Raw genomic sequence first — 12,187 nt, 5'->3', positions numbered from 1 at the left:
TCTCTCTCTCTCTCTCTCTCTCTCAAAAAACAATGTTATGACAGGCCATGCTCAAAGATTAAGTGATAAAGAATCCTGGGCCTCAGTGCTCCTGAGATCAGAAGCCAATCACCACAGTTTGCAAGTCAGAAAACCTACTCATGGCCTGCCAATATGAGGAATTAAGGATGCATCCTTCAACCAGACCTTCTGAAACTTTCTCCCACACACACGTTCTAGCCAGCAAAAACTCCTACATTAAGTGGCTAGGCAGTTTTCTCAAGAAAGGAGAGGACCTCTCTGGTTGGCCATAAAATCAACCATATACTTCTTTTAGATGCAGGAAAGACAGTAAGTGATATATCTCAATTCTATTCACCCTTCTCCTTATCAAAAAGAACAAGCATCCACGACAACAGAAAATAATTATTAAACCCAGTGGAGACATACACATTCAAACAGGGTAACCAGAGTCCACAGCATCAGTGATGGAGTTTGCCCTCCAGAATTGCAACAGGACTGTTTATCCTTATATACATTTGGGATCACCACAGGGGCCTGGATGATGTGAACTATACTGTAAAATTATCCTGAGTTTATCCATGGGGAAGGGGAAAAACATGCCAACCTTGTATCCCAAAGGAGTCCTATACCCTCCTCAGACCACACAAGCTCACCTGGCTCTGTCTGTCACATGGGTGATGAACAGGATATGGGTACAGGCATTCAAACTGATCCGGAGGGAATAAAATGCATCGCTTGTAGCCTTTTATCTGGGCAAAGAAGTTCTGCTGCTCATCATAGTGAGCAGGTGTCACATTTCCTGTGGGAGGAAAGACAGGTCTTATTCAGAGCATTGGCTCTACTGCATAGGCTGAAACACAAGGCCCAATGCTGGAGAAACCCAGTCTGCCCTCTCAGCTAAGGGTTCCCAATCAAAATTTCAAGCAGAATCAGGGAGACTGCAATTACAACTCTCAGCAAATTAGGTATTGCACTTTCAGTGGGTAGTAAGTTGTTTAGAAACCATCACTGGCTAAGAGTTCACCATAAATTGGAGCAAAGCAAACTTTCATAAATGATGCTTCTGTCCTTACTAGAAGCAGCAGCGCATCAAGATAATACTCACAAGTCTGGCAAAGTAATATACTGTGCATACTAGTACCTTTCTTGACTATGGTAAGAATTCAAGAGTAGCAAACAACCGAATTCTAATTCAAGAGTTAGAAACAACCGAAATGACTGGCATCAACAACACACACATAACTTCTTTGATGGGATTAACCGGTCATTCCAAGTTGTATGAGTATGTATCTGCCTGGAGTAGCTCTTCTGGATCTCAAAGATTCTCAATCTTTGCTCCCGCTTCAACACATCTATGGGATGCAACACTTCTTAGAGCAACAGTGGGGCTGTTAATTCTCATAAAGGAATCGGGAGAGTATATCGGATTCCTGAAGAGTGTTGTATAATTGTTACAAGGCTAATAACTTTATTTTATTTTATTTTATTTTTTATACTTACTTTGGAGAAACAGAGTGAGACAAAGTGTGAGCAGGGGAGGGACAGAGAGGAGAAACAGAGAGGAGACACAGAATCTGAAACAGGCTCCAGGCTCTGAGCAAGCAGTCAGCACAGAGCCTGCTGCGGGGTTCGAACCCACAAACTGTGAGATCATGACCTGAGCCGAAGTCAGACGCTCAACCGACTGAGCCACCCAGGCGCCCCTAAGGCTAATAATTTTAAATGCCAACTTGTGGCACTGGGTGGCTCAGTTGGTTGAGTGTCCAACTTCAGCTCAGGTCACTATCTCACATTTTTTGGGTTTGAGCCCCACATCGGGCTCTGCGCTGACAGCTCAGAGCCTGGAGCCTGTTTCAGATTCTGTGTCTCCCTCTCTCTCTGTTCCTCCCTCACTTGTGCGCGCGCTCTCTCTCTCTCTCTCTCTCAAAAAATAAAAATAAAAAATAATAAAATAAAATAAAATAAAATGCCACCTTGAATTACTTCTGCCTTAGTATATATATGCTCCATCTACTCTTTTGCAACTGGGACCTCATCTGTTGTTTATTCTTTGCACAATCCTTGGGAGCTGAGGGGTCCTCTGCAGAGCATGAAGGTTAGAAAACACTCCCCAGGTCAGCCTGGGTGGGCCAAGACAGTCGCCCTCTGACATGCTGAGAGTTCATGTGCATCGTCAAAGATTTGTTCTCTCATCTCTACCTGAGGGATCTGCTTCTGTGGACTCTACCAAAGGACAAGAAGGCAGCAGCAAAACTCCTAGTTAAGTAAACTACAACTGGCTCCTGCCAGGTCAGTCAAGAGTTGCTTTCAAAGGGGCAGGTTAAGGATACAATCCATAAGCTGCAATGCTAGAAATCTTTATTAATACTGGCAGCAAAGAATCCAAAACTGAAGAAAGGACAATCAAAGGAGGAGAAGAGACTTCAGAGCCCAGTGGTGAAGGACAACAAATAATTACTTCCTTGTTCAATACAAATTATTCACCATTTACTAAATATCTACTATGGGCCTGGCCTTCAGCTAGTGCCAGAAATAAAAATAAGAATGAGACAACGACCCCAGCCAGTAAGCAGCTCTCCTTCTTCTGACTGGAGTTCAAAGGCTTCTCCTTTTATTCAAATGAGTAAGAAAATAAAAGAACGTATTCACATATTTGCTTGTGTATGCATAAAATCAGCTAGCAGGATACACAAGCAACTAATAACATGCAGATGTCTCCAGGGAGCAACACAAGAGGCTGGGAAACAGGAGTGGAATAGAAATTTATCATTACACACCTGTTTATACCGTTTGAATTTAGTTTCATAAATATATTAACATTCAAAAGATAAGGTTCAATTTATATTGAAAAAATAAGCTTGCCTCTTCTACTGGGATAAAAATCTTCTGAATATAGACAGATCAAATAGAGAACAGCAACCTTTTCAGGAAGATCCCTAATATCTGAATGTACACACTCGTGAAGCAACTGAGGAAGGGAAAAGAACTCATTTTCTTTTTCCAGTGCATGAAACAAGCTTACTTGCTTAACATACATCATCTCATTGAATCTTTAGAGTTATTTATAAAATATTATCATGTTCCTTTTACAGGTAAGAAGGCTGAAGTTTAAGAAAGTTAAGTGACTCGTTCAAAGTCATAAAGCAAATGACTGGTGAAGACAGGCCTTGAAATCAGGTTTGTACGACTCTAAGCTATGCTGCTTTCTGAAAGATTTCTTACCTTCCATGCCAATGAGCAGCAGGTTGGATGTCAGCTGTCCCCAGCCACGCTTTCCCTGTTGTTTATTAATCCAGTTCCAGTTAAAACCCAAGAAGTCCATGACAATCTTCCTGCCCACGGTGTCATTGAGCGTTTGCTGCAGATACAACCTATGTTCCCCGAGAAGAAGATCCCATTAGTGCACGTACACAGTCCCTCGGCATGGCTTCTCCACACCTGGAAATCCAAATCCACACCTGCACCTCCCACAGAACAGCTGCAGTCATGCAAATCTTAACCAAGACAGATTCTCTGAAAACTGAATCCTTGCCTATCCTTCTCTGAGCTCTGTTCAACACCAAACTTATATTTCAAAGAAGTGATTCTTTTTTTTAAAATAAGCTCTATGCCCAATGTGAGGCTTGAATTCACAAGAGTTGCGTGCTCTACCAACTGAGCCAGCCAGGAGCCCTTAAGAAGTGATTCTCAACCCTTGGTGGGTCACAGCATAAATCTAAGAATCTAAGGAAGGTTTCCATAAAAATGCACATACACACAGAATTGCATAGATTCCTCAAAGCCTACTCACAGACTCTAGAATGATTAATCAGCCTTGTTCCACAGACTCTCTGGGCCTGAGACATCCTCTTTGGCCCTGGATGGCCATTATGGTAAATCGTATTACTGTTCACCAAGAGCTAGTTCCCTCCCCGTGGGAGAGTTAATTCTTCTGTACCCCTCTTGAAGCCAAGCTTGCTTATTTAACTTACTCTGACCAACTAAATGTCCGCAAAAATGACTTGTGTTGCTTCCATACTGTAATCTGAAGAACGAGCATACACTACCACCACATCCCTTTCTCTCTGCTAAACAACTACAAGGTTTCAGATAGTAGCTGCTGGGGCAATCTGGGTCCCAAACTGAAAAAAGAAGACGTAAGAGCAGAACCTCGACATGAAGTGTGGATGGAAATGCAGCATGACTATTGTTGTTATAAAGCTAAATAAACCTTTGCTGTTTCAAGTCATTGACTCTGGCTTGAACCCTAGTTTATCTTAACTAACTGAGCCACCTCTCTGTAGTAGCCTTCTACAGCTGAAGGCCTCATCAGGTTTTCTGCAGACCCAGGGCTCCTAATACACTGTGGAAGATCAGAAGTTACTTAAGGGATATGAAAACCCAGACACACTTGATCAAGCCCCACAAGAAATATTAATAAAGGGGCAAACATGAAGACAAAATGCAAAAGCCCCATCCTAGTCCTGAGACCATTACTTCAAAAGGCACATTGGGTGCCTGGGTGGCTCAGTGGATTAAGCGTCCAACTCGGTTTTGGCTCAGGACATGAGCTACATGTCGGGCTCTGTGCTGCTTAGGATTCTCACTCCTCCTCTCTCACTGCCCCTCTCCCCGCCACTCTCTGTCTCTGTCTCTCAAAATAAATAAATTAACTTAAAAAAAACTTAAAAAAAAAAAAAGGCTCAAAGGTTTCTCAGTGCCTAGAACCAGGATGTTTAAGACAATATTAACTAGAAATCTTGACAAGTTGTAAACACTAGCGATCTTTTGGGGGACAAGGAACCCTCAAGACTCGAATGTAACCTTCAGACTCTCTCCAGAGATTATAAAATATATATGCATATAGAAATTTTGCCAAGTAACTTTGAAAGAGGCAGAACACTCACCAAATGTGAATCCAAGCAATTCCTATTATAGCTGAACAGTAAATGGTCAAAAGAGCTCAAAGAGGAATCTCAGAATTCCTAGAACCTTAACAACCCGTACAATTACACAATGGAGTTGATTGGTGATAAAGTCAGCTGGTATGGCAGAACTTGCACAAAGAAAGAAATTTTCCTTGAATCACCCATAAAGTACAGACTACACTCATAGCTTACACTTAGGCAAACTGCTCCCCCTAAGGGAAGTAAGAAACTTAAAGTGTCTAATTTTAAAAATTTGAATTAGGGGCACCTAGGTGGCTCAGTCGGTTATAAGCACCTGACTCTTGGTTTCGGCTCAGGTCACGATCTCACGGTTCCTCCGTATGAGCCCCGCGCTGGGCTCTGCACTGAGAGCAAGGAGCCTGCTTGGGATTCTCACTCTCTCTCTGCCCCTCCCCAGCATGTGTGCACATGTGTCTAATTTCAAGCTCCTTCCAGTACAAATGTTCATTTAGTGGAATTACACTCCAGCACCACTTAAACGCCCTCTCTCCAAACGTTGGGGTATGTGTGGATGTATGCACGCACATGTACACACTATGTTAAATCTGAAGAAACTAATGTACAAGATGATTCAGGTACAGCAGCCTTTGTAAGACATAAAGAACAGATCAATCATGGTTGAGATCTTGGAAACTCTTTTTGGTTAAAGTTCTATCATTAAGATAACTGCAAAGTATCAGGAAGCCAAAAAAAAAAAAAAAAAAAAAAGATATTTTGAATCCATTCACTCAGCCATATGCTGCTAACAAAGAGTCAGGAAAAGAATTGAGGCAGGAGACTAAAAAGAAACCCAGAGCTGGATACCAAGTGTGCGACAGAGATGATCATTCACCATGACATACTCAGTGACAACAATTCCTAGAAAAAATGTTATAGCATGGAACTGAATTCTGTCTGGGACCTACCTCAGAGACTGTCTTCGTTTCGCATATTAGAATAAGAGGAGAAAGAGTCACTTCTGTGTCTTGTGTTTGTTATCTCTAGTACAATATGAAAATCTGTATCAACCCCTCCCCCATTGAATCTGATCTTCCCTAATCTAGTGGATCCTGATATCCTTCACCCCAGAATCATGAAAATCTATAAAACGTTCCAGTTTCAACAGTCCCCAGCCAGCCCAATATTTTAGGACACAGAATACAAACTGGCAATCTCAGGGCTAAATCCAATTGAGTTGTTTTTGCTTGTCCCAACCCCCCTCCCCCCCCTGCAGCATTTTTAATAATTTGAATTAGGGGCACCTAGGTGGCTCAGTCAGTTATAAGCACCTGACTCTTGGTTTTGGCTCAGGTCATGATCTCACGGTTCCTGCATTTGAGCCCCGTGCTGAGCTCTGCACTGACAGCACGGAGCCTGCTTGGGATTCTCTCACTCTCTCTCTGGCCATCCCCAGCATGTGTGCACACATGCTCTTTCTCTCTCTCCAAAAATAAACTTAATAAAAAAAAATTTAACATAAAAACATATACAAAAAACAAAAATGTGAATTAGTTGCCCACATTTAAAAGTCAAAAAAAAAAAAAAAAAAAAACACAAACATTTACGTAAAAATCTTGATTTCTGGCTTTTCTTGAAAAATGAGAGTATCTGGCAAACCCTGAAACTGCACTCCCAAATAGAAACAAGAGTCAAGTAATGACTTCTCACTATGAACAGGGCATATGCATTCAACTTCACTGTAGTTTTCATCTAAACAATTTCACTCGCTTTGTTCACCTATCTGACCCTTCCAGGCAACTCTCCCACTTGTAAAGACGACGAAGAACTTCAGAGTTCCAATTCAAATCTAATAAATTCTCTCATCTCTCAAGCTAGAGAACTCGTCCAACTCCTCTATATGCTCAAGCAGCTACAAGAAAGGAAAATGGATGCCCCAGATTCAGTGGGAAATCATGATCTAGGAACTTACCTCTCTTCCCCTCCTTGCTGCTGTATATCCTGCAGTTTCTCAACAAACTCATGAAATTTCATTTCCTCCCTGTTGGACTTGGGCTTAAAGTTCTGGAAATTAGCCATCTTCTTCTCATCGTAGTACAAAAACTTGTGGGTGCTGGCACTGTACACAGAGAAGTCTCCGTTGCCAATGTTCTCCTGCAGATATTCAAGGTCCCATTTCAGAGCAGGATACACAAGATTTGTGTCTGTCAGCACCACAGGCTCCTAAGTGGAAAAACCAAGTGAAAAAGAACAAATGAAGTCATCCCAAGAATTTGGTGCATTGTTGTCTCATGACTCCAAAAACTTTCCCACTTCAAAATAATTTCTACTGTGAACAAGCGCGAACCCCTTAAGGCCCATGTCTCCTCGCCTCCCTCTCCATCTTCCCTTAGGTCCTAGGCGACAGCCCAGCCAGTCCCCCAAATCCATCACCATTCACCTTTGACCTCTCTTCTCAACCTGGTCCCTTCCCCCTCCCCCTTCGGGCGGGGCCCCGCCCCCTACCTCATTCTCGATTAGTTCCTCCGCCCGGGGGTCGCTCTGACTCAGACGCGGGATGGGCCGGGTCGGGAAGCTATAATTGCGCAGTTGGGACTCATCCCAGGCTGGGCCGGGGGCTTCAGCTTCTTCCCGGGGTTCTCCAGAGCCCGAGGCCACGGCCTCCGCTGCTGTCGCCGCCATCTCCTTCGCTACAGACAGCCCCACCGGAACCGGAAGCTCCTCCTATTCCGGATAAACTACAACGGAAACCATAGAGATGACTTCGAGAGAGAGCGGTCCGGAGACACAAAGGAAGCGGAACCGGGGCCTGGGGAGAGCTCCTCCTAATGGTGACCTACAGCTCTACACACTAAGCTCCGCCCCTGAAGACTTGGGGCCCAGAGGTTAGACCTACTGAATAGGGGTGATCACCTGGTTACTCAATCCACAAAATATTATTTCTGCTTCAGTGTGCCCAAGTCTACACAAGAAGCAGAGAAGGAGGCCAATTTAATGGGGCTTTAAACTTTACAGTCATGGATGGAGAGAGAAGCCAACCCTTGACCTAAGGAAGTCAGAAGGGAAAGGCAGATTGATAGATGTTGGGCAAAGTTTGCTCTGAAGGCCTAAACAAAAGATATATGGCAAGTTGAGAGACAGCCCAAGCAGGGGAGGGGCAGAGAGGAAGGGGAACAGAGGATCTGAAGCGGGCTCTGTGCTGACAGCAAAGAGCCTCATGCAGGGCTCGAACTCATGAACCATGAGATCATGACCTGAGCCAAAACCAAGAGTTGGACGCTTAACTGACTGAGCCACCCAGGCGCCCATTTATTTATTTTTAAGAGAGAAAAAGAGAGAACAGGGGAGAGGCAGAGAGAGAGGTAGAGAGAGAATCCCAAGCAGGTTCTACACTTACAATGTGGAGCCTGACGTGGGGCTCAGTCTCACAATAGTGATATCATGACCTGAGCTAAAATCGAGTTGAACGCTTAACTAGCTGAGCCACCCAGGTGCCCCATTGAAAGATGTTTCTGCCACGGAACCAAGATTATTACTAATGGCCAACCATGAGCGTCTCACATTTTCCAACAATTTGTATTGGTTATAAAAGGCCTTCTCAATGACTTCTATTGCTTATTTAGACAGTTTTTACGGCCAATTCTGGGAGGCCAAATTCTAAGATGGATCCAAAGATTTCTATCCCATCGTGTACGTGCCCTATAAGTTTTATAAGAGCAGATCTTATGAATATGGTAGGGTATCATTCCTTCAATGAGGTTATGTTATATAGCAAAAATGTAATTAAGGTTCCTAATCAGTTCACTGTGAGTTCATCAAAAGGGAGATTGACCCTGGGTGGGCCTGACTCAATAACTCTAACTCTTCCAATCTGGGTCTAGAGGGCAGTGACAGAAGCTGGAAAGATTTGAAGCCAAAGAAGTTCTCTCCTGTTGGATTTGAAGGAGTAAACTCCTTGTGGCAGAGAATGGCAGGTAGGCTCTAGAAGCTGAAAAAGTCTCCTGGTTGACAGCCAGCAAGACGGCAGGGACCTTAGTCCTGCAACTGTAAGGAACTGAATTCTGCCAACAACTACTGAGCTTGGAAAAAAACACAGAGCTTCAGATGAGGACAACAGCCCCCACAGATACCTTAAGTTCAACTTGGTGAGACCCTGAGCTGAGACCCAGCTAAACTGTGTCTGGACTTCTGACTCATAGAAAATGTGACATAATTAATTGGTGTTGTTTAGGGCTGCTACTAAGTTTATGGTAATTTGTTATGCAGCAATAAAAAACGAATACACTAGCTTAACTATGTAATTATGCTGCATAGTAACTATGCTACACCAAACTGATAATGGGGTTACCTCTGTGGAGGGTTTGGAGTTGTGGGTGCCAACCAAGACCCTAGTTTTATCTGCATATTTGTATTTTAACAAGAGTATATTGAATATGTAAACTTGGGAATTAAAAATAAATTAGAATAAGAAGATTCAAATTACTAAAATCAAGAATGAAAGAAGGGTCATTACTACTGACTTCACAAAAATTAAAAGGAGTGCAAGGGAATACTATATACAATTGTATGCCAAAAAATTAGATAACCTACGTGAAATAGACAAATTCATAGAAAGGCACATACTATCATAACTGATTTAAGAAGAAATAGAAAATCTGAATAGACTTACAACAAGTAAAGAGATTAAAATAGGAATAAAAAACATTCCACAAAGAAAAGCCCAGGACTAAATGGATTCATTGATAAATCCTACCAAACATTTTAAAAAGTATTAACACTACTCTTTCACAAACTCTTCCAAAAAATAGGGGAACACTCCCCAACTATGAGGAAAGTATTATCCTGATACCTAAATGAGGCAAAGATATCACAAGAAGAAAGAACTATAGACCAATATCCCCTATGAATATAGATGCAAAAATCCCCCACAAAACACTAGGAAGCCAAATCCAGCATTATATCAAAAAGGATTAAATACCATGACCAAGTAGGATTTATTCCAGGGATGCAATGTTGGTTCAACATCTGAAAATTAACCGTATTAATAGAAGAAAAAAAATCACATGATCATCTCAATAGACAGAGAAAGCTTTTGACAAATTCCAACACCTTCCAGGATAAAAAAAAAAAAAAAAAAAGGTCTGAAAGGACACCATCAAGAAAGTAGAAAGACAATGCATAGAATGGGAGAAAATATTTACAAATCATATAGTTGATAAGTGACTTGTCTCTAGAATTCGTAGAGAATTCTTACAACTTAGCAATAAAAAGTCAACCCAATTAAGAAATGGATGAAAGACTTGAAAAGACACTTCTCCAAAGATATACTATGGCCAATAAGCACATGAAAAGGTGCTCAATATCTGTAGTCATCAGGGGAATGCAAATCAAAAACCACAATGAAATACCATTCCTGGCCACTAGAATGGCTATAATAAAAAAGACAGTAACAAATGTTGGTGAGAATGTGGAAAAATTGGAACCCTTACATGCTGCTAGTGGGAATGTAAAGTGGTACAGCTTCTTTGAAAAAGAATTTTGCAGTTCTGCAGAAAGCTAAACATAGAGTTATCCTATGATCCAGAAATTCTTTTTTTTTTTTTTTTTTAATCCAGCCATTCTACTGCTAGGTATATAGCAAAGAGAATTGAAAACATACATCCACACAAAAACTTGTACAGGAATGTTCACAGCAGCATAATTCACAATAATCTCAAAGTGAAAATAACCCCAATGTTTATCAACTGACCACTGTATAAACAAAAGGTTGTGTATCCATATGTTATTTGGCCATAAAAAGGAATGGAGAACTGACACATGCTACAACATGGACAAACCTTGAAAACATTACGCTATGTGAAGTAAGTCAGACACAAAAGGTTACATATTGCATGATACCATTTATATGAAATGTACAGAATAGGCAAATCCATCCAGACAGACAGCAGATTAGTGTTGCCAGAGGGTGGGGGAATACACTATCAGGGACAGGGTTTCTCTTGGGGGTAGTGAAAATGATTTAGAATTAGTGCTGATGATTGCTCAACTTTGTAAATATACCAAAAATCACTTTATTGTTACACTTTAAAACAATTTTTTTTTAACATTCATTCATTTATTATTGAGAGACAGAGTGTGAGCAGGGGAGGGGCAGAGAGAGAGGGAGACACAAAATCCGAAGCAGGCTCCAGGCTCTGAGCTGTCAGCACAGACCCCGACGCAGGATGTCGTGAGATCGTGACTTGAGCCAAAGTCAGACGCTTAACCGACTGAGCCAGCCAGGCGCCCCTATTGTACACTTCAAAGGGATGACTTTTATGTTATATGAATTATATCATGATAAAAATAAGTAAATAAATCAGAACAGCTCTGTTTCTGGACCCAATTAGATCAGGGCTTGCTTTGAATGAATGCAGGAATTGTACAATTATTTTGAATATCAACTAGAGATGCTCATTTACAAGAGGGCAAGTTGCTATGAAGTAGTCCTCCCCCAATTTTATATGTCAAATAGTTCATATAATTTTTATTTCTGTAATATATATTTGAGAATGTCTATAATAATGGATTCTGCCCCAAAACAGTGATCATACCAGAAGTTGCTGGAGATATGTGCACATTTATATTGCGTAAATTATGCAAATCCCACTTATGTGAGAGTGAAAACATATTCACATGCAAACATGATAATATCCCCCATTCTTCTGTTAAGCGAGTGTTTGCAACTGTGGTCCGTCCTGCTTGAAATCTATTTAATACAAGTCCTAGCCGATCTGAGGTTTTAGCCAGTCTGGGAAGAGCTGTTTCTGGTGCTAGGATTCGTTTTACATTTGTTGGATTGAGGTGACTGGGACATTCAAGTGTAAACACGAAGTAAAACTGAGGAGCGAATTTGGGGCCGATTTGTGTGTTGCACCACGCCTGTACGTGAAGATCGAACAATTTGCAGAACAGAACAAGAACAAGGAAGACCAAGGGCTGAATTTGAGGAATAATCACTTTTGGGGATGAAAGGAGAACGTGTCAGTGAAGGAGAGGAAAAGGGCAAGCAGAGAAGAAATTAAGGCGGACTCATCTTACGTGTACTACTCCTGGGGGGGCGGGGCGGGTAGGTTAGCTGTCCACAGGAGATGCTCGGGTTGAGTCCCCATTACCCTTGTTAGCGTCTGAGTCCCTTGACGGAGAAAGGGACACGATAATATGAAATATCAAAGTAGTGACTTAATTCATTTTCTCTCCTTCTGGCTTTCTGTCTCTATCCATTCGGTCATCTTCCCTGTGGCTTCCCAACGCAGTTTAAGCCCCGCCCTTGTTGAACC

At 41.9% G+C, this 12,187-nt stretch overlaps 1 protein-coding gene across 3 annotated transcripts in view; it reads right to left on the bottom strand.

Moving 5' to 3' along the window:
- Nucleotides 1-12,167, bottom strand: part of HIF1AN (hypoxia inducible factor 1 subunit alpha inhibitor) — an 81,053-nt gene extending 68,886 nt beyond the window's left edge. For 2 of the 3 annotated variants that reach the window (XR_007145483.1, XM_047826220.1), the window contains exons 1-5: nt 11,949-12,167; nt 7,374-7,606; nt 6,841-7,091; nt 3,226-3,374; nt 657-802 (exon numbers count right to left, since the gene is read on the bottom strand). Coding sequence is in view for 2 of the 3 variants with exons in the window: in XM_047826220.1 (XP_047682176.1) it covers nt 657-802; nt 3,226-3,374; nt 6,841-7,091; nt 7,374-7,550 (723 nt within the window). In the remaining variant the exon portion in view is untranslated. The remainder of the gene's footprint in view (nt 1-656; nt 803-3,225; nt 3,375-6,840; nt 7,092-7,373; nt 7,607-11,948) is intronic. The other variant, XM_047826218.1, reaches the window with a different exon arrangement.
- Nucleotides 12,168-12,187: the final 20 nt, after the last annotated feature.

The sequence above is a fragment of the Prionailurus viverrinus genome, chromosome D2, assembly GCF_022837055.1.
Source record: "Prionailurus viverrinus isolate Anna chromosome D2, UM_Priviv_1.0, whole genome shotgun sequence".
In the NCBI taxonomy this organism is placed as follows: Eukaryota; Metazoa; Chordata; class Mammalia; order Carnivora; family Felidae; genus Prionailurus; species Prionailurus viverrinus.
Note: the sequence above shows the minus strand (reverse complement) of the source record. Positions and strands in the feature narration are given on the sequence as shown.